Raw genomic sequence first — 24,470 nt, 5'->3', positions numbered from 1 at the left:
ACACCAACTGGGCTCAAAATAGTAAGTGACAGTCAGAAGCTGCCTGAATTCAGAAAACCACCAGACATTTCTCATGCATTCAAACCATGCAGAATAAAGTAGAGCATTATAATGAAATACAGTAAAAAATGTGGATGATCTGCACGTTATAAAAACAGTTATACTCAACAGCTGAGCATTGAGATGCTCCTGCTAAAGCCACTCCTCTCTGTAACATCATATAGAAATAGGGTGTTGTCTTCATACTGAGATTTGAGGTCTGGGTAATTCTAAACAGTGATTTTTTTCACATATAACTATGCAAACTCAGCCGTAATCCTACAAACTGCTAAATGCTTTCTACTTTCATTAATCCCAGTGAAAACTGAAGGCACTCAGCATCTCACAGGATCAGCCTGCTAGCTTTTCCAGCCATGTGGTTAATATACTTAGCAATTATGCATGAGCATGCATACATACTGGAATCTACACATAATTTTTTGAATTTTTTGGTCATTAAAGTATTTAATTTGCATTCAAATTCCAAACTGTTATTTAGATCCAAGTGCTGACTACTTTCTTTCCCAAAAGAAAAATGAACACCACTTTCATAAATGCTCTGGACAAAAGGTTTGGAAGAAATCTACAAACAAGTGAGGAATGGGGTGAGAAAGTTCTGCTGTTGGTATTTTAAGCTTATTATCTAACTTCAGTCTCCCAGAAATTCATTGTGCATGCAGATTTTTTTTTCATGCATGCAATGAATTTCATAATTCACTGCTCCTGATCTGGTAAACTACCCTATATCTGAAATTTAAGGGCCTGATTTTCTACCCACCTGCAGCAGTTTTACAATGATAATAATGCCACTGCTTACATGCATTATTGATGATTTACATTAGCATTAACTGAGGGATGGACCAAGTACATAATTACTTCCAGTAGAATCACACAGACATAAAATATGTCATTCAGACCATCTTCTAGAGACCAATACAGGATATTACCAGCACTCTGTTTGCATTGTACCAGATTTGCTAGAACTATCTGAAACCTATCATCATATTCTCTAACTGATATAATGCACATTTTTATATATCCATATATATATATATATATATATTTTTTTTTTCCCCTCCCCTTACTTAATTCCTATTTCCAGCACCTTTCCCACCAGTCAGAGACACAGAGCAAAAATTTCTTGGATTTTATAAAGGGGAACTGCATTTGTCATCCCCTAATCCTCTGTTGCAGAGAATCTCTTTCCCCCGCACCAGTTCCCTATGCTTATTAAGCCTTCCAACTATTTTCAGAACTTGGGCTGCATAAGCAGAGGCTTCACTGTAATGGAGCAGGGAGATAACAGTGCCTCTCTACAGGGCTTTGCCACTGCTACCCCTGAAATGATGGGTACAGCTCTCTGCATTTCATTACCAGAAAAAGAACAGCACAAGACAAAACAAAACAGACAACTGATAAAGAACTGCTGTTCAACAAGGCACAATGATCACTGCTTTAAGCTCATGTCTGAAATCTTTAACTTCACTATAGATAGCTCATTTGTTTCGCATTTGCTGAAATCTCCTTTGAATAAGAAAATTAATGTAATATGACATACCACAGTAAAAGCTGTCATTGCCCTAACATGACTGGATCCCCAGAAAAATGACCTCCTGGAGTGTGCATCTGACAGAAAGTTTAAGGAATCTGTAGGATCAAAATACAACCTTTGTTTAAAAGTGAAGGAGAGATTAACAGAGTTTCAAACATGAAAGAAGAATTAAGACGCCAAGGTCTTATTTCAAGTTCTGGCATGCAGACAATCCTTCCGGACTTGGTCCTCAAAAGGATTAACTATCTCTTGTCAGTGTATAAATCTAAAATTTAGATCTTTGAAGCAAGTGCTCAGCTGCACTAATATCCACAAAGCTCTTCTCAGCTGCTGGATAAAAGATAGCCATATATCTACAAAATGTTTTTGGAGCTATTGAGAAAGAAAATAATAGACATTCATACATGCAGCCATCCCCAGGATTCAACTGCTAAAATTCATTTTAAATAAAGATTTTGAATGTGTGGCTGTTGCAAGAACTCAAATCCCAGTAAAATACAGGTAACGCAATATTGCTTTTTATAGGGATTTTTAAGGCAAAAGCAGTATCAGTACCTATTTATATTCCAAACACCATCACACCCTGAGTCTTTACAAAATGTCTGTTTTTAAAAGATTACACATTTTTGTTGCCTCCTTCAGTGCTTAGATTCTTAAGCCTATTAACCTTAATAGAAGCTAAGCAAGTAAAATTTGATATGGAAAAAGAAACAAAAGTACTTAAGTTCCTGAGGATATTTTAAACATTTCCTTGTGAAAATAGTGTCCTTATGCTAGGAACTCTGAGCCTGGAAGCTCTTAAGAATTTCTTAAACTTGCTGAACAGGCAGCTCGTGTTTGGGCACTTGCCACCTAGGAGACAGGCCAGCAAAAACTTGTAACTCGCCATCAAGAAGGAAAGGTCATCTGGGAGGGACCAACTCCAGAATAATCATCAGAAGAATAATGAATCCACTAATTTAGTAATAAACAAGGTAATAAACTGAGCTTCGTTTTTCTTATGCTATCACTTCGTGTTTGTCACAGAAAGCACTAGGTGGAAGTACATTCTTCAGCAGAGAAGTGTTTAAATATCTTGGTAGAGAAGGTAGAACAGGGAACAAACTAGCTCACCAGGTTTCCCTACGCCTCCTGGATGCTGGGAGAATTACTAGCAACAGAGCTAGCTAGACACACTAGCGGCTGCTTTCATCTTTAAACAATCCTGTTATTAGTATAGATGTGCTCCAGGCATAACATTTGCAGTTTGTTTTACCAGCTGTTTCTAAAAATATTGCCTTAGTGAAGGAGACATTTTTTCCTCTCTCTCCAAAATCATTTTTTGTTTGTTTTTCCTTTCCAAGGGAAAAGTGATAGATATGGAAAACAGCATATGCTGGAAAGATCACACAGCTTCAGGGATGAACTTTTACCACTGCTGTTGAAAATATAATGAAAAGCTATGAATGAAACAACTGAAGATGCTGGCATATAATGGCTCATCTCCTTTGATAAATTTAATCAAAGGTTTTATTCTTCTAACACAATTGTTAAAGAGCTAGTGACAGATGTTTCCTATGGGGAAGAGTATGGTTTAATGTTTAGAGGACCGAAAAAGGGAAAAAGGAAATTGAAAAAACAGCAAAGTAGTAGGAAAAAGCCTCACATTTAGTCAATGGTGAAGGTTATTAGTCAAATTTTCAGGCATGAAGCAGAGAGACAAGCATACTGAAACGTCTGCTTATGCCTACAAAGGTTAATACATACATATAGGATACTGGATACTAGATGACTTCCACAGTGAAGTGTGTGTGTCCTGATTCATGGAGATGTGTTTGATGCCCCAGCTGCTGTGACTTGCTTTGAAAATTTTGACCTAAGTGGTAAGTGGGAGAGACCCCCCTCCAGTTTGGAATTATCTGCCTTATATGGTTAGTAAAGTTTTTGCAAGTAAGAAGGGTATTAAGGATTTGGAAGTCTAAAAAATAGTTTCTGACTGAGTTATAAAAACTTAGTTGTGGGTGTTCATTTTACTTTACTCTGTGTATTTTATTTTTCAGTTCACTCACAATTCTGAAAATCATAGAGAGAATGTGTTGTACAGCAATGTATATGTGTATTTGGTGAGTTATTTTTTTTCCAGATTAAATCACAAAGACAAAAGGCTTGTCTCTGAATGAGAAACTTTGAAAGTGTACTTAAAAAAAATTTTTTTTAACGTAAGTAAATTTCAATATGAAAAGGTATTTTAAGACAAAAAGTTGAAATTTGCATTTTAGGAGTCACAAAACATTTTCTTTTTTTTGAATTTGACACAGACAGTTCAAAGGAAACCAGACAGAATCCCCAAAGTATTTTGCCATCACTGAATCTTCACTTTTACCAAAAGAAAATTAGGGCACAAACATTTTCAACTACTTTACTGGTCTCTGTATTCCTCTTGGGTCTCTAGCACACATTTAAGCACGTACAGGGTTTATTTTCAGGCAAGCCTGAAAATCTCTCAATTATCTTACCAAAGATTAGAGCTCAAAAGCCATTCATCATTTTTTGCTCAGAGCTCACTCTAACGCTGCGTGGAGCATGTCCCAGTGTTTTGTTCATGGGAAGGCTCCGCATCAAATCCCATCCTTGAACCACCAGAATAAAGGCAAATCTGGTAGTATGTCCAATCTACTGTATATAAACGTATTTTTTTCTTCAGATACACACTCCTGCCACACTGCCAAGTCACTTGACTTTCTCTCCAGCTGTCAAACCCTCCTTAATTCTCCCCATAGCTCTCTGAGACTCTCTAATTCCCTGGCAGAGATAAGTGATTCAAAACCTTGCCAAAGGCTGACCCTTCTGCACTTCCCTGTCATGACTTTGGATGTGTGCATGAGGTCCTCTATTTTTGCTATGCCCAGATCGCAAAACCTAGGGTCACACTGGCCTGCACTTACAAAATACCTTCTCCACAATGCTGGGATGCATTAGTTGCTTTAAGAGTTATACAAAAGTAGAAGACTTGAATTAACAGAACTTAAACAGGATTATGAGAAAGTGATAACGCAAGATTCAATCTATTTGTTCCACATTTGCTTGTAAATCTTCTAAACAAGCTTGTTCTACTCCTCTATTGCAGTTACACAAAATTCTCCTTTTAGCTGGAACATAAACATAGCACTGGAAGATGCGCATATATGCATATGTATATATTTTATATATACACAAACAGAGAGAGAGAGAGAGAGAGCAAGTACATAAACACACTTTGCAATATATTAATGATTCATTTTTCAAAACTGAAACAATTGGCACACAGGAAAAACAGATTCTAGAGGAGATATAGATCTCAAAGAACTCAATGGTACGCTTGTTGCTTCATGGAGCATGGCAAGAAGAAAAAAATTAAATTATATTTTGATACATTAGAAAATTCCCTGAACTAATTACAGGGCTTTTTTTGGTCCTTTTTTTGTCAAATATAAAATTCATGAAGCCTTTAAACTTTTAGTTGTGAAAAGACATAGTTGCTAAAAGTAGTGTCAAAAATCAGTCATACTGGTTTCAATAAGGGGGAAAAAAAGAATTATTGACATCCATTAGGAAACCTTCCTATGTAACAAAAAGATTAAGCTCAAAATTGCTTTGCACTTCTGCTGTTCTTCAATGACAGAACAGCTTTTTTTCCCTTATTGATGACTCTGACATTTATTCTTCTCATACTGAGATGGACTGAAACCAGTGAAACTACAGAAGTATTGGAATTTTCTTGTTGGTTTAAAAGAAAAATTTTGAGATTTTGTATGCTTAACTGTGTAAAATAGTTGTAGTTTCTCTTGAATGCCAAAAGAGGAGCTGATGGCCCATGTAACACCACCACATGGGACCAAACAGCTATTCAGTTGCTTTGAGACTCAGCAGAAGTACAATAATGAATCCTTGCTTGTGGAGCTTTTGTAAGGTTTTAATAATGTGCTTTTTAGTGAAATGACAGAACAGAATTAAATATTTTGTCAAATTAGTGGACATTTGAGACTACAAATCAAGTAGTGTAATTCTTTTTTTGGTTCTATCCCTAGTTTCAAAATCTAAATGATCTTTGTCTCCTGCTTCTCACACCCCATTTAAAGTAAATAATTAACACTTCATATCATTCAAGAACTGGGATTCCCAGCTGCTTTCAGATGGGATAAAGCACTGATTTCTAGCTCTTATGTTTAATAAATTGAAACTGAAATAGAGAAATAGAAAGAAGGCAAGGTGATAACCCCTTTGGTATGATTATAAGCTTTGATATCTTATGATCTAGTAGGGCTGAAAATGGAAGTAGAATACGATTTAGTGTTAGCCTCACCTTCAGATATGGGACAGAATTAAACAGGCACCTGACCAAATCTGACACATAGCTGTATTTCCATAGGCTGCCTCTGAACCCATGCTTGCTCATTTTACACTACTCTAGGTACACTAACTTTTAAAAAGAATTACTTCTGAATTCCACCAGCAGCAGAGTAGGCTGTCACCCTGCGCTCCTTCCTCCGTGTTAATTAACAGCTACCTTGTTAAGAATGACCTTAGTTTTGCTCCTGGTCTGTCCTCTTTTGCTGCCAGTCATTCTTGTTTAGTGATTGCACTGTAACTGCAGAGACCTGCTGAAGATGCAAACACATACACAGAGCAGTTCTGGAATTTCAGCCTCCAAGGCAAAACCAGCTACTTTCCAGAAAGAGCACGTTATGTTTCTTGCTGCTCTACTGATTTATCATTCCAGGTGTTGTAGCACGCTATCTTCAGGCTAATTATCTAAGGCACCTTCAGGTCAAGGCAGGATGATCAAAAGGAATATACAGTAAAAGCTTTCATGAACAAAGCAGTATTTCTGTCCCTATTATCTGTAGATACTCAGCATGGTTTCTCTTTAACAGTGTGCTTCTGTAACCTCCTGGAAGATGCACAGATATTATTTATCTTCCGGAAACCAGATAGCTCCTTCTCGTTTCAAGCTAAATAATCAGTTGCTATAGACATTTAAAGGCCTAATATACATGCATTTGCCTGTGATGCAAAATCTTTTTCTGAGTCATGTGCTACTGAATGTGTCACTGGCTATTTTTCCTTTTCCTTCCATACATTTTATAAAGCTGAAAATCAAAGCTAACAGGGATAAAAAGCAAGTCCCAGCAGGTTGAAAATATCATATCTTAGTATTTTAGACATGTGTCAGCCTGATAACATAGGCACAGCACTAGAAGGATTGCCAGAATGTGACAGTGCGCATGGCTTCAAGTTCAGAGAACACGCTTATAAAAAGGACTGGAAGGCAGTGAGGGAAGGTAGCCAGACTGTGGGCCTGATCCTGATATCATCCTGATCTTACATGCAAAACTAGGAAAACTTACATCATCTAAGACAGGCTGGAGAAACTGTTAATTTTTGAAGCAAAATTCTGACCAAGATGCAAGTTCAAGGGACTGATAGAAGTGCTGATACCAAAAGAGCTGTATATTGTAGTTCACTCATGATACTAATTAATATAGCCTGAACATGGTTCATTCCAATTGCATGTGATAACTCTAGGGAAAAAATTAATATTTAATGAAAATGGTACCCTGCTGATGTTCTCCACCAAGAAAATATTTGACTTTTTTGTCCCTTCCTTAGTTCCTTGTGCTTTTAATTTTAGGGAAAGTAAAATTACTCTTTTTGAACACTTGGGAAATAAGAGTACATATACATTGATGCAGAATTCTAGATTTAGATTTATATGATATAGATTCTATTTCTACAGATTTAGATGTATATGGTTTGCATATAAAAAAATACCGTATTTATCACATCTTTGATTTATTACTGTTTCCAGATAGAGTAAAAACAGGAATTAGAGTTATCTTGTAGTAAACATTAAAAGAAAAGTAAAAAAACAAAAAACCCAATCTGTGCTATCATTTCTTTGATAACTGGGCTCAAATGAGATTCATCTCTATACTCTAGCCCATCTTTTGCTTAGAAGGCTTTTGGTCTTCCAAAGCTAATATAAATGGAACTGGAACAAAATAAAATCGTAAACTTTTGCCCTTATTCGAAGGGAAGTTCTTCTGATTCTGACCTTATGATATTAAGATATTTACAATGTATCACAATTATCTGTGAAGATTCAGAGTTAAGCTGGGTAGAATAAGATATGGTTATTTCTGACTATCACCTAAACAATACAGGAATAGGAGTAGGAATCTTCAGAAAAAGGTAGTAGGAGCGGAAGAACCACTCAAGAGATTATTTTAAGGCAGAGACAAAGCTATTTGAGTGATTATCTTTTTCCTCCTATATGAAGTGACCTCTCTGAATGCAGATCTGCCTGTGTACAAATGTCTAGAGCATGAGATGCTGGCAGACAGGACCTTCAAACAGCAGAAAAGTAAACTCTTTGAAGCACTTCTCCAGTGACTCCAAGTCTGTGTGTCTCTCCCAGTATTTGTAACAATAAGGACTTCTGAGGACTAAAGAAGTAAAGTCTCTTTAATCAATTTGAGACTTATTTTTTACTATCATCTTCTCCTTGGTTTCATCTTCTCATCTTCTACCTTGGTTTGTTCGAGTTATAAAGCTTGCATTTTTTTAAACCCAGATGAGAGAAACAGATTTGACAATGATCATTTGAGAGATAGGGCACTGAAATGCACCAGTCAGAAACTAAAATATGAGCTGTGTTTCTGCCTGCTCACTAGCATTTACTTGTCCATCAAGGAGAGACACGTGAATAAGGATTTTAAAATCCTGACTATGAATAAAATAAATGAAGGGAAAGAAGCACAAGGATGATGAATCACTGCCATGCCAAGGTTGCCTCTGTTTGCTTTTGTTACCTGCTGCTCCTACTCTCCTCACTCCCCCTCCTTTCTGTATAAGCAGGCTCAGAGGCAAGTACTCTATTTGAAGAAATTAATGTTTAAGCAATAATGGAGCAAGCTTTCCCTGGTAGTGTTCTTTGCCATGAGCCTCAGTTCAGACTTTGAGTCAAAATGTAAGAAGGAAATGGAATCTTACTTTTCAATTCAATACTGAGAATGTTAACTTGGAGGAGACCTTAGTGCTAGCTTTGAGGCCATTCCTCCTGTTTATGTGGATGCCCTTGATGTTAGAAACAAAAAACTTTCCACTTTCACCAACCCCCCCGAAAAATTCCAAGGAGCCCAGAACAAAACTCTCCAAGTCTCCAGGCTGAGGTCAGACAAACTACCTAGCGTGTCCTAAATTCACACTGGTGGCCTAGGAAAGAAGAAAAATCTCTGGTTGCTACTAGAGCTGACTGGAAAAAAAAGAAAAAGGAAAATCCTGGTCAGCAAAAACCACTTGCTTTTCTTTGGGTTCACTTAAAATGTTCTGACCCACAATAGTAACTTCTCATCATGTTTGGTCTTGATAGGCAGAAGAGGAAGCACAGCAGCTCCCAGAGGAACAAACAAGATTTCATGGCATCCTTGTTTGAGAACATCCACCATTCTCCTCACCAAAATCTTCTCTGTGCTTGAACTCTCTGGTTCACAGCAGTGTCTACCTGGCAACAAATGGTATTTGGCTGCCCGTGTAACGAATGGAAGCCCTGTGCTTATCCTCCTGTATTTGGAGAATTAAAATACTTATTAAATTAAAATACTGTTAGATCAAGCAGTCAGATTCTGTCAGATTAATGACAAGATAACCTGCCAATGGTCTCCTTCCAACTCTTGTTACTTTTATAGCTGTATGTCTCTACTTTATAAAAATATACAGCAATGTCATTGTTTCAGCAGGAAACCATGGCAGGTGAAGATAGCACTGAAACATTAATAATTAGATAGCTGGCTTGTACATTTGTGGTAGTTAGCAGTATCATTTTAGTACTTTGCATAGCAACTTGAACCTGAATATCAAAGTTCATTAAAATATTAATTAAGTCTCCCTCTTTTCCTTCACTTCCATCTCATTTGGCTAAGTAATTTACCTTGCCTTACAGGTAGGCAAATGCGCAATATAGATGCAAAGTCACAGAAGGAATCAGTAGCTGGGAAGGGGACACGGGAGTTCAGGCTTTTCACCACAGGCTCAAACCCAACTCCCCTCCCTGCTCAGTGATGAATGTCACAAGAGCTGAAGCCAGGAGCCTGCTCTGAGAGAGAAAATGAAAGTACATTAACTATTTCAAGTACCAGAAATCCATATATATTCTTAGTGGGGTAAAATGGGATGCAACAGGATCTTCTACAGCACATCCTGCACTTGCATTAGCCTCTCACTTTCTACAGCAGAAGGCCAGTTGAGGCTTCACAGAGGCTACAGAAGGCTAACAAAAGTAACTGGTCAGCAAGACGGGGCAGCTCATCTGCAGCCCGGAGGTTAGCGTCCTGATGACTGGACACTTGATTTAGTCATCACAATACTCCAGCCTGAAGGCTACCCTGAGCTTCATGATGCAGAGGGACTAAAACTCAGATTGTTCTGCTCCAGTAACACCTGCTACTTGAGCTAAAAAATGTGTTTTTTTGTTGTTTGTAATATAGGGCTTATGATACCCAGCTGGACTGTTCTGGTCTGTCTGACAGAGGGCAGTATTACACAGAACCATGAACTTGCTGATTATAATTTTATAAGCAGTTGATTTAAGCAATTTCCAAGAATAAACATTAGATTTTGGAAGAATTAATCTTTGTGAAAAACATGTGGCGATCTAAAATCTAAACCTTGCAAGCTTTAAATATTGATTCATTTTTGCTATAATAAACTTAACAGCATTCAGCAATATTTCTCAAATCACAAACAAATTGAGAAGAAAATGGAACTGAGCATAAGATACTTGGCACTTATTGTTTAAAGAAACACTATTTTCTTTTTAGTCCTGTACAAGTACAGTAACCATATATCTTGGTAAGGACAGTCATATTAAATTCTTCCATGCTGGAGATCTGAACATATTCCATCACTTCCCTCTTCTGGTAATTCTTAGATTAAACAGGTAAGCCTTCTCTTGTGCTCTGGTGAGAAAAGTTCCCCGATTTCTCATCTCTCCTGCAGAATATATTAATTTCTGCAAAACAAGTGGAATTTTAGCTGTGCTAATGGTATGTGTAAGAACGCTTTTTCTGATGTCCTGAACATTATCTGCAAGGATACTGGCTGCATCTTTCCCCACTAACATGAGCTGGTCCACTGATGCAAGCTGATGTACCCTTACGCACTGAGGCCTCCAGTACCACTAACATGGCTACATGATCCAGTGAGAACACAACTAAGGATACTGGGGAATGCATCCCTGTACAAGCCAAAGGATGTTTTTTCTAAATAGCATTTCAAATCTAAGCAGCCACCTGAAAACCCAGCTTGTTTCTTTCTGCCTTGCACATTATCACATTTGTAGAAATTTGAAAAGCAGTCAGAAATTCTATTTATTATGTACATGGCTAAAGAGACTCCAAACGCCTTTCCAGAACTGAATTCAAGTTATACAGGTTAAGAACAGTAAGACAGTTTTTTTCCCAGTGTCAGCAAAAAGGCAGATATCACATAGTGACAAACAGAACAGTGACCCACAGAATAAGGCTGCACCCTTTGCAGCAGCTGTCTCCTAAGTATGAATGCACTGTGAACTGTGGATTTGAGAAATACATTCATACAGATATCATTTCAATTGCATGTGTGCAGTGATATTCCTTTCCCAGGATTGCCTTTCATAAAAAGGCCTCTGTCATTTAGAGTTAACACACAACCTCCACCTTATGCAGCCTTTCCTGGAGCCTAAAGCACACATAATAGGAGTTCTTAGTCTAAGACATCAGCATGCACATACAAAGTCCCTGAAAAGCTGATCACATGTAAGAAGTCACTTTAGCTTTATGCCGGTAAACCTTTCCTAAGAGTGGAATGATAACAGAGTTTAAACACTTCACAGCTGCAAACCTGGTCCTTCTTGAGAAGCTATAAGGATACCTTATGACTTCCATAGTGAACCCCGGGGATGGTAGGTGGGCCGTCATTACAAGCTTGCTGCCCCTTTGGGGCCCACCCATGCGGGAAGGTGGGGAAGGGGCAGGGGAAGGGGGATGGGCAGGAGTGCAAGGGAGGGCACACCAGCTTACGAACAGAGAACAGAATCACACAACAACACGGGACCAATGGACTCCAAGACACACTGACAAGACAGATGGACACGGACGAGACATAAGATCGCTACCAAGAAAAAAAAAAAAGAGCAAAAAACTGATAAAATAAAGTAGATACATAATGCTGAGGCTGCCAGAAGCAGCCGATGGTATTGGCATAACTCTTCCAAAAAGAAGAAATTATAATCCAACTAAAAAATAAAATTAAAACAATATCTCCCCAAACCATACACTACAGACTTGTTTGGTTAGCCTGAATGCGTAGCTCTGATGAAACACGAGATGGCGTCATCGCAGCCCATGCACAGATTAATGAAGGCCATGGTTAGTTCAATCAGCTGAACTACAGCATGCCACAAAAATGATCTTGCACTGACCCAGAAATAAAAGATACAACAGATATTCTGCATTGCAATAAAATTCTTTTTATGCCATCTGCAGTTGGTAGGGAGTTTTTTGTTTGAAGAAATTTTCCTGGGAGAATACAGGGGAAAAAGGGATTATTTTTTTCCCTTCTGGATTTTTTTTCTCTGAAATTAATAAAAAATAAATAAAAAAGGGAAGAGAAAGGATAGAGACGGTTTGAAGTTTGAAAAAAAGGCAGGGAAGAAAGAAAAGAACAAAAAGAAAAAAGGGGGAAAAATCTTCATTCTTTTGCACACAACTTTCTTGGGATGCCTTTTTATCTGAAAATGTGGATATTTTAAGGATGGCAAGAAAAGATTTTGTTGCCTTTATTGGTTTGCAGATCTGTATCTCTTTTTTGAGATGAGTAAATCACTATTGTGTTGGAAGAACTCCAAAAATACAAACTGAAAAGCACAGAAATGATTTTAAAAATTAAAAAATAGCGGTATGGCACCACTGCAAGCCAAAATAGGGAAAAAACATAAAAGAAACTAAAATATCAATCACCAAAAATTCATGCGGCACAAGATGAGGTGAAACGACAGAAAATGTTCTTCAAATATATACAATATATCTATCTATCTATATATACACAGAGCATGTGTGTACATATCGATGGATATATCTGTATAATTTTTTATTCTCCCTGGCCCACCCTTCCCCAAGGATAATTGGTAGATGAAACTACTGATTAAAAGTGAATAAATAAAGGAACAGAAGAAGTAAAAAATTCTAAAGAAAAAGAAATTAACGTGCTTTGTTCACCAAGAAATAACAATATCATGCATCTGTCCACATCAGCGGATGCCAGGGTTAGATGAAGGCATGAATTTCTGTGTAAACATGTGATTGGATGATAGGGGCTATCGCTGATATTGGTCATATATATTACTTCAGTATATGCACATATAGATAGGTACATATACATATATACACACACTGGGTATAGTGCATATATAGATAAAATATCCTCATGGGTGGGGCCTTTGGAGCTTACATAGGAAAAAGACCAATATGCTGAAAACCAAACTCAATAGAAAATCCTAACATAAAAAAAGAAAATAAAAATTCCTGCAAGTCATCTGCATGATTGATTGGTAAAACTTGTTCTTTTGCTTTTCTTTTGGCCATAAGACCACAGCTAGGAAATACCATCAAACAAGCGTTGCTACTATACCCTGGTAAGTCTGCCGCAGAGGAGTCTCTGTCCTTGGGGCCTGTATGGTATTCAGCCTCTCATTCCTCCTGGGGAATGGGAAGCCTGCTTCTCAGCGTACTCTGAAACATGCACCCAACTTTAAGGGTTATTTCTTGTTCACAGCGTGCGACATGAGGCAGAACTCCTGCTTGACGCAGGGAGAGACTGGGGATTACTGAGTACTGGGTTTGTCATTGGGGACCGTTTCTCCAAGGAAAGCAGTGAAAATCCCCTGGGTGCTTCAAGCGGGTTGGCGCAATTTGTGGAGGATGAGAGACAAATCAGCACTTCTCTTGGTTTCTTTAACCAAGGTTTTTTCACTTCCAGCATATTGCTTTTCAGACTGCGCTGGCTGCTTGCAGACTCTTCAAAGAGACAGTCTGCTTGTTTTCTGCAAATAAATCTTGTGACCCTGGCAGACTACACGCACCCTGCTCTGCAGCAGTGGACGCTTGATTGTTCTAACCCATAAATCAGGAGACTGGAAGTGGATGGGTGCAGGCCAGCAAATGATAGATACAGATAGCATACCTATAGTGTATGTGTCTCTTGTGTATGTGTATATGCTACAGAACACTGTATAACTTTCAGCACAAAGAACCGTAGATTTTGGCATTTCTACCAAGTGGGTTTTTTTTGCTGTGTCCAGTCCCTCATGGGAAAGGCTTACCAGTCTGATTCCACAGTGTCAGCCTTATGATATTTTAAGCTTTCAGGGAAATGAAATACAAGGAATAAATTTCCCTGGTGGGAAAAAAATTAACCTAGGAAACTGAGTTGGGCTGATAGGAAGGAAAAGCTGGCAACTATGCCAGAGAAAAATCATAGGCTGTGTCCAACCAGGGAGCTAGAAGGTTTAAATCATACACACCATTTCAAGAGGTTATATTACAGGATTTGGATTTTTTGGTAAGTTTTGGGGTCCTACTGTTTTGCCTAGCACAATAAACATTCTGGGCTGCAATTCCAATCAATTGCCCAATTATCAACATTTAATCTCAGTGGTGCCAGAGGATTATACTAAAGGGTATAGGATTATACTAAAGGGTACTTAATGGGAACAAGGGTAATGGTGCTAGTAGACAACAGCAGCTATCAGGAACATAATTATAATCCTCATAGCATTGAGGTCTGAACTGAAGGGGTTCTCTCATATACTGGAAAGAGATAAATGGTTTCCTTATTCAAGATGGCACACTGCTTCCTAGTTAGGAGTAAGTTGTTTCCCTTACCTATCAAAATACTGCAACAGTTTGTGTTCAAAAGTGCAGAGTCAAGACACTGGGCTCAGCTTTCAGGAAGCTGAATATTTAAACCTCAGATCTCCCCAAAACAGGCCAAAACAGATTCCTGTACTTATACCTGATAAAAGCATCATGTTTCTGACACAGAAACTGAAAGGTTTTCAAGCATGTATTGGGACAAACAATATTTGCACAGAGATAAGAGAGGGACTGTTCTATGCATCGAGTTATTCAAGGCAGAGGAACTGTTTTGTGCTCTGCGTAGCATTTACAGTAATTCATTCTGGGAGGTATTAAGGGTATTTAGACTCTTGTGCAGTAAGATGAATACCAAGTATTTTTCATTCTTGAAGCTACAAAGACTTCCTCTTCATTATGTAAAATAAAGATGAATTTTAGATTCATAACTGTCATTGTCACCACTTGTTAGTATAATTCCTGATGCATATATTTTTACAAAGAGGAGCACTGTAAGCTGCAGCAGTCAGGACAGAATTTCTGTGGCATCTCTTGGTCTCTAAACAGGGGGCTCTACTCACTCACTGGCTGCCCAGCAGAAATCATTTCTGCAAGTGGGACACAGAGGTGAAACCAGCCTGCTACAGCTTGAAGCTAGCCAGAAAAAACCCAAAGGAAGCAGTGTGAGGAAACTTCCTTTGCACTGTCTTCTTTTAAAGAGATGCACGTATTCGCATGCAGATGGTATGCTTACTGAGATTCAGGGTTTGGATTCAACACACAATCAGAGCTAAGTGGCAGTAAGATCTGGCAAATAGTTCTCATAAGGTATTTATCCTCAAATAGCACATGATTTTCTGTCTTTTGAACTATCTTTGAGCACACTGAAACCAGAATCTTCAAATGGACTCTCTGATCCAGGACCAAATCCAAAGTAATATTTTTAGATCTAGGGATTGGATTCTGACCCATATGAAATCTGAAAGCTTTTGATTTGCAGGGTGACATTCTCTGCTGCCCTTGTCTTGGTTATTGCACAGCAGGTTCATAGTGATGTATACTATATCTCACAGCTGCAGCAGTGAGTTCAGCAACCTTTGCATTACTGGACCATAGCACTGAGAGTGATGGAAGGCCAAGCCCTGGTGTTTGGCAGAAACTCAAGAGCTTTAAAAGCTACACATTATCAGAGCAACAAAAAGGGTCCTGCACTAGGCTATGTCATTTAATTTTCAATTTGCTGCAAAAGCAAACAGGCAAGCCAGAAAGCAGTGTAAAATACACTGACCTGTCAACAGAACAGGAGGAAGCAACTTTAAATGGGCCCAATTAAAAAAAACAAACTCACACACTAGAAAATACAAGCAAAATAGTCTGGCTCTTTTCTTTCTACAATGCACACATTTAAGTACCAGATCTTGGCATATGGCCAGAATCCTGACTTGGCTGGTGAAGTGGAAAGGCACAGATATCTGCTTAGTGAACCCAGCACTGCCAGATTCTCATAAACCAGGTAAGATTGCTTTAGAGCTCACAGTGGAACGCACTGTGGAGAGTGCTTTGATATCAGATATATTAAAGACACAGTTCTACCTTCTCTAGACATAATGGGAATGATGATATTAAGATAGACAAAGAAACCTAAATGAGGAGCATCATAAACCTGTTACCTTTTCTTCTTAGCATGAAGGAATGAGCTAAGTTTATGCTTTAGGAGGCAAAAAGGACCTGCATGCCCCTCCTTCTTCTGGTCACTTCTGGTGCGGTAAAAAATACTGGGTGAAATTTTCAAGAGCATCTAAGTAGCTTAGGAGTGTACCTTCAGTGGATTTTCAGTGAATCATATTCTTTTAAAGGGCAGATATTCAAATGTATGCAGGCACTTAGAGGCAGACAGCGCAATGCTTAGCAGGATTTTCAAAAGCGAGTCATTCTTATAAATCCAATTTGTACCTGTTTGTAGCCTTAGCTTTTTAAATGTGTCAGGAAAGAGGTATTTTTAGCCTGGGAAAATAGGCTCTTGAGTCACTCTGAAATTTCATGCTAAGCATCCTGTTTTACCACATTTCTCCTCAAACTTTGATTTTTCCACTGGCACCAAAAGCTGAAAACATTGCTATTAAAATTTACAGCCATTGAAGTAGCTGTGATTTCTGTGTTGAAACATCAATGACAAAAACATACAAAAGGAGGAGTCTGATAAAGATCCCATTTCCTCCTTTAATTGAAATGCTTGGCAAATAGAACTAAAAGAAGCTGAAGTCTTGAAACCTGAAGCTTTAGTGAAATGGTTCTTACCCATTCATTTGCATATCAGTTGTGGTACATTAGTCCTTTTAGTACGGTCCTATAAAACTCATGCCTCATTTTCATAATAATCAGTGTGCTGGTGTTTGACTACTGCCTTTATTTAAGATCCCAACATGCATCCCAGTGCCTATACTGTTTATGTTCCACAATCTAGTATTATTTGGACTGCTGCTCTGCCAGGTGAGGAGCTGAGAAACTCACAGAGATCTGTGAAAAAAGAGATGGAAGTAGGCTGAGCTATTTGTTAGCATCAGTCTGTGTATCAGTGCCTTCCCTGCTGTCTCCTGGAAATGGAGAATTCAAAGGCTGTTAGGCTGTGGAAGTTCCCAGCTACAAGGCAACGCCAATCGGAGGTTACTGTAGACCAAGTTCTACCAAAAAATGCAGGCATAGTATGACGAGTAGAAAATAAATATGAAAGCACTAGCCTTAGGTGAATTTTAATGTTATTACTGTATTCATCAAATAGCTTCAGGAAACTAGGAACAGAACATTTATAATGCTTTCCGGGGATTTTTTTAAAGTAAAAAAAAAATTATCCCAAATAATAAAACAAAGCAAAAACAAACAAAACAAAAATAAAAAATAAACTATTTATATGTTTTGCCTTTAAGGAAAAAAGATTCTAACCGATCTCCCTCTTTTTTTTTAAATGTACACAGAAATTCGATGATATCTGTTCTCTATTATAGAAATGCTTAACTCATGGCAAGCCTCAAAAAAGAAGACTTGAAAAAGCCTGTAAGAAATAAAATAGACTGCAGTTGCCTGCTGGATATCACATCATATATCTCACCAGAAAGAAAAGCCATCAATTTATCAAAATGTATCCGGATCGAAAGGGAGAAGTTGAGTCAGTTCCATATGGTCAGTCCTTTTGACTCTTTAATGGATACATTTTGAAGCATCACTGCAGATAACATGGCAAGACCTACTACTAATTTTGTTGTGTTAGACCTATGTTTTGGTGCTCTCCAATTTCTTTGGGCACACGGAAAACAAAATTAGTATAAACATATTACCATGTTAACTGTATCCCAAATCCCATGGACAAATGTATACTTCTACAGTCCATCCTCAGAGCGACTAATGAAGATTAAATAATACTAATAATCCATTGTTCTTTCACTTTCATGTCTTTCATATGCTTTAAACATTCACCCTTCCCACTTCACAAAACTTTATTATTTACTGCATGTCACCCTGATATTTTTGCCTCTGCACTGAGCCAGTGAAGTAACTGCTGCTCACGTTAACTACTAATTAGCTGGGATCAGTTTCAGGAAGTTTGGCTTTTTATTAAAACAGCTTTATACTAACTAAATAGTGACTACATATTTATGTTTTGCTGTTGCCAAGTCCATGGGATCTGATGCTTGGCTGTATAGTTTTTATTTTATATACAGTGTATATATACATTATATATACACACATATACACACACACATATATATACACATATAAAAATATATATGTATACATTCACACACATATAAATATATGTATGTATTGTTTTTTGCAAATGAAGTAAGAAAGCAAGCAAAACAAGACTGACCTGACTTACCTGTACTGGGCTCACAGTCAATGAAGTCTTCATCATCACTGGAACATTCAGCTGATGAGACAATGTCATCTGTTGTCTGGCACGCCAAGGAAAGGAACAAAGCAAACAGAGAAAAAAAATAAGACACTGGCTAGTAAAGAGGCTGTTACAGAGGCAGTGAACTATTCCAGAAAAAATGTTTCAAACTTGTATCTTTTAAAATATTTAACTTATACCAAGCATTGCAGGTATGCCTGTGTAAATACGCCCTCCATGGAGCTGGATTCCCCTCTTGGAGGAATAGTGCTTACACCGTGCTGTTGAATATTTCAGGTGTGCACAGGTGCAGCGCCCCTGCCGTGCTGTTGAAGTTAGCAGGCAGACCGTGCTGTGCTGCTGAATGCCGTAAGTACAAGGGGCTATGACACCTGCTTGGCTGGCAAACCCTCCTCCGGCAGCCCCAGCACCTGTGTCCGGCTGGAGCATGCTGGGCTCGTCAATAAATGCCAATGCCATGTAGGGCCAGCCAGGAGGCACCTACTGAGAGACTGAACATATGAGGCATGTTCAGGCTGAACATGCTTTCGGCAAAGAAAAAATGAACGAGATAACCTCAGATAATAAGCATCACCCAGGCAGCTAACAGGACTCTCTGTTATGTTGCTAAATGCATCACCCTCTGTCAGGCTGCCGTACTTCCCGCTCCGCTAATCATTTTAGGCAGAATTCACCTCTTGGGCTGGAAATCTTTTATATTTACCCAGCTAGTGCACATCTGTTGCAGTGTGATGACCTGCTGCAAGTTTCAGGCATGCCCAACATGCAGCTCAGCCTGCTTGCTTGCCAAGTGTTCAGGGATTAACCTGGGTGCGACTGGACTGACAGGCTGGAAAGTCTGGCTCCGAAAGGCTTAAACCAAACTGCCTGTGTGTGACCCTTACAAGTTTCAGCACATTCCTCTCCATTTCCAGCTGGTGATTTTTTTTATTTTTTTTCCTGCTGCTGGACTAATTAATGAGCAGCATGTACTGCAGCATGTTAGAGAGAAGTGTAATGGCGTCTCTTCCCAGCAGCAACTCCTGCCTTTAATTGCTGCAATTAGTTGAATTAGTAATGTGGATCATTAGGGAGAGTCTGTGGCAGCCTCTGGACACAAGTTATAACGTTCCTGCACACAGTACAAAATTACCCCAGCTCAGCAGCATCAGCTCAAACTACAGATTCTGCTGAAATTGTCTCCCTTAACAATTTCTCCTTGCAGAAAGCTGCCTATTCTACTAAGCAGCAGGATCAGTGGAATGACTCCTGAAACAAAACAACCAAAATGTTCCTTGCTAGGTAGGAGATACTGGTCAAATTAGAGCTCCTTGAGAGCAGGGCAGCTATACTTGTATTATACATTGTACTTTGGTACTCCAGGTGAATACTACTGGGAATCTCATATCATGACAAGCCTTTCAAATCCTCATTCCTGAAAAAGACTCCCCAGCTTCAAATAAGGTCTCCTTTATATTTTTAAGTCAGCTATGACTGTCTCCAAAATGCTGAGTGCTCCCACGTATCTTTACATATATGTTATGAGGTCCTAATCTTTTCTTTAGCCTCTTCTGGTTTTAGTGCTAGCAAGCCCCTCTGTCAATCGTGAGACACTTCTGGCTCTCCCTCGTCTTTGGTTTTTGAGCTAGGTATAAAAACAGAATCTAGCCATCTGTCAGAAAGACCAGACTCAACCTAACATTCCTTTACTCTTGATTTTGGTGATTTAGAGTGAGCCAAGAAATAAAAATAGGACTCGTGGACTACAAAGAAAAATTACAAAATAATAATTGAATATATGCAAGAAAACAGTCGTGAAGTAAGGGAATCCCCTATTATGTTATTTAGTCTTGCCCTGGCACGGCCATTTGGTAACATTTCTAGGATGCAATCTTGCAGTAGTCTCGTGCTTAAATACTTTCATGTGGAGGCAAAATTAAAAGGAACTGAAGGTGATATGTACACATACTGCTGCCTTAGGAGTTAACAATTTTTTTGGCATCTTCTTCCAGTCACAGAAAATGGAAGAGCTTTCATTGACATCCTTGTGCTGACCTCTCTCTTAAAATGAACTGTCTTTAAAAGTTTGTCTATTCAGCAAGAGGTCAAGCAAGAAGGAGTGCACAAAATATAAATTTACTTTCTATAATTCTCTTTGTCCTGTCATATATATTTTATGAAGCATTATTTATCCCAAGGACACCAAATGACTTTATAACTCATACAAACAGTGATCACATCCTCCAACAGTGAAACACAGCTGTCCCTTACAATAGAGAAACTGTTTTTTAATTGCACCACTGTCAAGTAATTCAGCATAATAAGTGAACAAAACTATACTGCAAGAAAGATTTTTAAGCAGGTGAAATGTAGCTAGCGAAACTGGAAATGTATATTACAGATGCCCAAAACACTCGTAAAACTTGTACACTTGTCAAATATAATACTCCAAACAAAAAATAAAGTATCCATCACTATTAAAAGATGCTGCTTAGACAGTGCTAAGACTCTTGCAATTTTTTTTTTATTTCCGATTTGGATGTAGAGCACATGGATTTGGTTTTGCTCATAGTTGAAAATTTGACAATTCACAACTAGGATCTTGTAAAGGAAAAGCAATAATTTGCTTGTAGTAGAAAATAAACATGAAAATTACAACAACGCATGGTTGTCACTTATCAACTGATCAACCCATCTATGTACCCACTTTCTTGCTCACATCTAAGGGCTTCATATAACATTAACTTGTAATCACATATCTGATACAATATTTGTATAGAATAAGAAGTTGTCCTATAAACCTTGTTTTGTCCTCTTTCTGTTGTTAGAGACTTCATATGAAGCCAGAAAGGCAGCAGGTTCAGAACAAACAAAAGATGATATTTCTTCACATAATGAATTTTTTTAAACCAGGGAACTCCTTGCAACAGGATACTGGTGGGTGGTAAAAGGTTAGATGCATTAAAAAGTGATTGGCCAAATTACAGGTAGAAAAAATCCATCCAGAGCTATTAAATACACTGCAGTTAGCTTGGAAAGGCTCCGTGCCACAGGCACTGCAGACCAAAGGAGTATTCACTATTTGCTTTGGCCTGTTCTGGATGCTTTCCCTGAGCTCCCTGCTGCCGGCAGCGGCAGCCACAGGGAGCTGTGCTAGGAGCCCGTGGTGCCTCCCAGCCGCTTGCACGCGGCACTGGCCCTGCAAGTTGGTCGATGCAGAATTTTGACACAAGCACGAGTTCTCAGCAGGAGCTGCAAAGTCACGAGGCCTGGCACTTTTTAATCTTCTCGTTCAATTTCCCATCCAATAAGCAGCTTAAGGACAGCAAATGCAACATATTTTATGCTACATTCTTTACTAGCTGTTCTAGGCTTTCTTCTATAAAATCTGCATGTAGCTTGTGTTGGTTCTGAAAAGGGAAGGGCATAAACAGCCAAACTCAGACAAAATGCAAATGTATGGTGTGCAATACTCACCAACCCTGCCAGCTCTGACCTGTATCTGCACTTTTCCACAATTGATTCCACACGTGATTCTATCAATTAATCTCTGTCCTTATCTCCCCACCTCCATGGCATACTATTTCCCCTTATATTCTAGTTTTTCTTGCACTGTGGCTGCTGATTGTTCCAGGCCAGCGGTTTTGTATATATAAGAATGAGTGCTAGAAAACAGAGAAACCTCCAAAAGTAGTGTTAGTGTTTAGACTTAAGTCAAGGTCAGTAATGAGATTTCTAGAAACCACATAAGAGATAAGTACACTAATCTGTCTTGCTATTTCATATCTGGTATTTTTAATCTCAGTACTTTCCATCACTCTTCATCACTAACTGATTTTCTAGTCCCATCACATATTGGTTTTCCATGCACCTTCGGCTCAGATACCAACAACTGAATTATTCCAAAGGAATAAAGTTATTTCAGAGAGAAGCAGCAGCAAATTCCTTACAACAGAAACAGAGTTGAGGAATCTTCCAGAAGACAATAAAATCTTGTAACTGGAATCTGTCGCTTTTCCTACCATCCCAGAGCTGAGAATCTTCCCTGGATGATTATTAAACTTCCCCAAAACAGCACAGCCTAGTGAGCAGCGACCCCAGAACTCTCCCCACCAGCTCTCAGCAGCAGCACCTCACTGTGAGGCATTAATCAAAATCAGCTATTCCATTTCTGGTTTTCTTTCCCCATTTTTGAAATGGGGCTGAGTATACCCACCCATCACCCCCAGGGGGGATAAGTGGATTCATTCTTTAATGTCCATTCAATGATCTGAAGATGGTAAATGCTAAATTTTCTTATGCATTGGCAACATGATGGAAATGAAACTTCTCCATATACTATGATGGAAATGATGTTTGTGTTTTCATTGGAGAGAAACACAAGAGAGAAAATATTTTCTATTCTATATATTAGCTAAATTCTATATTAAAAGTAATAATTCATACTATACTAAAATATGTATTTCATTTTTTTAAATCCGAGCTTTGAAATTGCTTGGCCCTGTATTAAGGGCCATAAAACTAAAGATAGGTATTATAATAACTTTCAATAAAATATCTCTCTGGCAGGAACCCTTTTTATTCCTTCCTCTGAAAGATTTTTTATGGCATTTATATTATTATTTTTTCTCTCCCTCTCTCCAGTGTTTAATGAAATTGCTTTGGAACAAAACTGGGGTAGGAGAAAGTGCTAAACTCTGAGTCCACCCTGGAGGATTTATCGGCATATTTACCTTTAAATTTTTTCAATTTCACTGAATTGGCTCCCCATTCCTTTCAATAAATTATTTGTTCTGTAATCACCTCCTTCTAATTTTTCAATCTAAGGGCCTCTTCAATCTTGCCATGGTGATGGTTCTGCATCTTTGCTCATTACTCTATACATCACTGGTGTGGGATGTAAAGTGTAAGGGAAGTTGGGATGACATAGCAAGACCTGGTTAAGACAATTCCATTCCCTTCCAATCTTTCCAAGTGCCCCAAGTCCCAATTTATGCCTTAGATTCATAACCTTTGCTCCTTTGTTCTACACAAAAAGGCAGGTGCTGAATCTTCCTTTTCTCCAAGCACAAAGTTTTTTCGACACCTTGCTCTTTGGGTGCACCATTATTTGATAGAGATTAAGCATACTGGATAAAATAAATCCTGCCACAGAAGAGCTTTATGAAATTATAAATAACACACCCAAGAATGATGGAGTTCTCACTTCTAGTGGGAAAGAAAAGACAAGGACCCATAAATTCAAACCCTGCAGACAAATTGCTCCAAAAGTACGTACTTGGCAGTTGCTTCACCCTGTAAAGTAGGATTCAATTTTCCTACCTGCCTTCTGTTTGAAACTCTTCCGCACACCATACACATTATTTCCAATTCAACACTATTATTTGAAAGGCAATACTTAATGCTTTCCTGTAAGAAAAGTGTAAATCTCTTTGCCACCAAGGAACCACAATTTACAGTCACTGTTGACATGGGACCACCACAAAATGCCAGGCACAAATATCTTCCCAACACTGGGAAAGTACAGTAGTATTTAACTGAATAGTGTATTTGCCTTTCACATCTAAAATGGACAGAGTCGAAACTCAACAAACTTTTCTTAAATCCAACCACTTGAATCTCTCCTCTGCTCCCATACTGCTGTATTTTCTAAATATCTCAAATTCGTTACAAAATATGGGCAATGTATTGTGCCTTCAATGCATGAAGGTATACAGGGCGAATGCTCCTCCCAAAAAGGCCAAGTGCAAGTGATGCTGTTCTATCTTTCAGAAATCAAGATGTTCCTTGGGAAAGAACAGGCTCAGGTCATTTGCTGCCTTGCCAAAAGATGATAGCAGAGGAAGTGTCTCAGTCTCACTAGGAATCATTTCTATCTTGATGATAGTACTTTGGTAACTGAGCTTTTTAAAGAACTTGTATTCTGTTCATGCTGTTTCAATTAAATGAAAATCCTTCATCTGTCCTTTCTACACCTTATGTTTGTTTCTTACTTTCTATTTAATCTTTATTTGCAAAATACCCAGGAGTTCATCATTGTATAACAGGCCTGAGATATTCTGCCTGGACAAATTCAAGCTAC

At 38.4% G+C, this 24,470-nt stretch overlaps 1 protein-coding gene across 1 annotated transcript in view; it reads right to left on the bottom strand.

The window, feature by feature from the left end:
* The window catches only part of LOC106482900 (neurexin-3-beta), a 374,181-nt gene that overhangs the window by 24,876 nt on the left and 324,835 nt on the right, over positions 1-24,470 (bottom strand). The window contains exon 7 of the mRNA XM_013940616.2: positions 18,374-18,449. Coding sequence (XP_013796070.1) covers positions 18,374-18,449 — 76 coding nt within the window. The remainder of the gene's footprint in view (positions 1-18,373; positions 18,450-24,470) is intronic.

The sequence above is a fragment of the Apteryx mantelli genome, chromosome 4, assembly GCF_036417845.1.
Source record: "Apteryx mantelli isolate bAptMan1 chromosome 4, bAptMan1.hap1, whole genome shotgun sequence".
In the NCBI taxonomy this organism is placed as follows: Eukaryota; Metazoa; Chordata; class Aves; order Apterygiformes; family Apterygidae; genus Apteryx; species Apteryx mantelli.
This window is presented reverse-complemented; position numbering and strand designations above follow the sequence as displayed.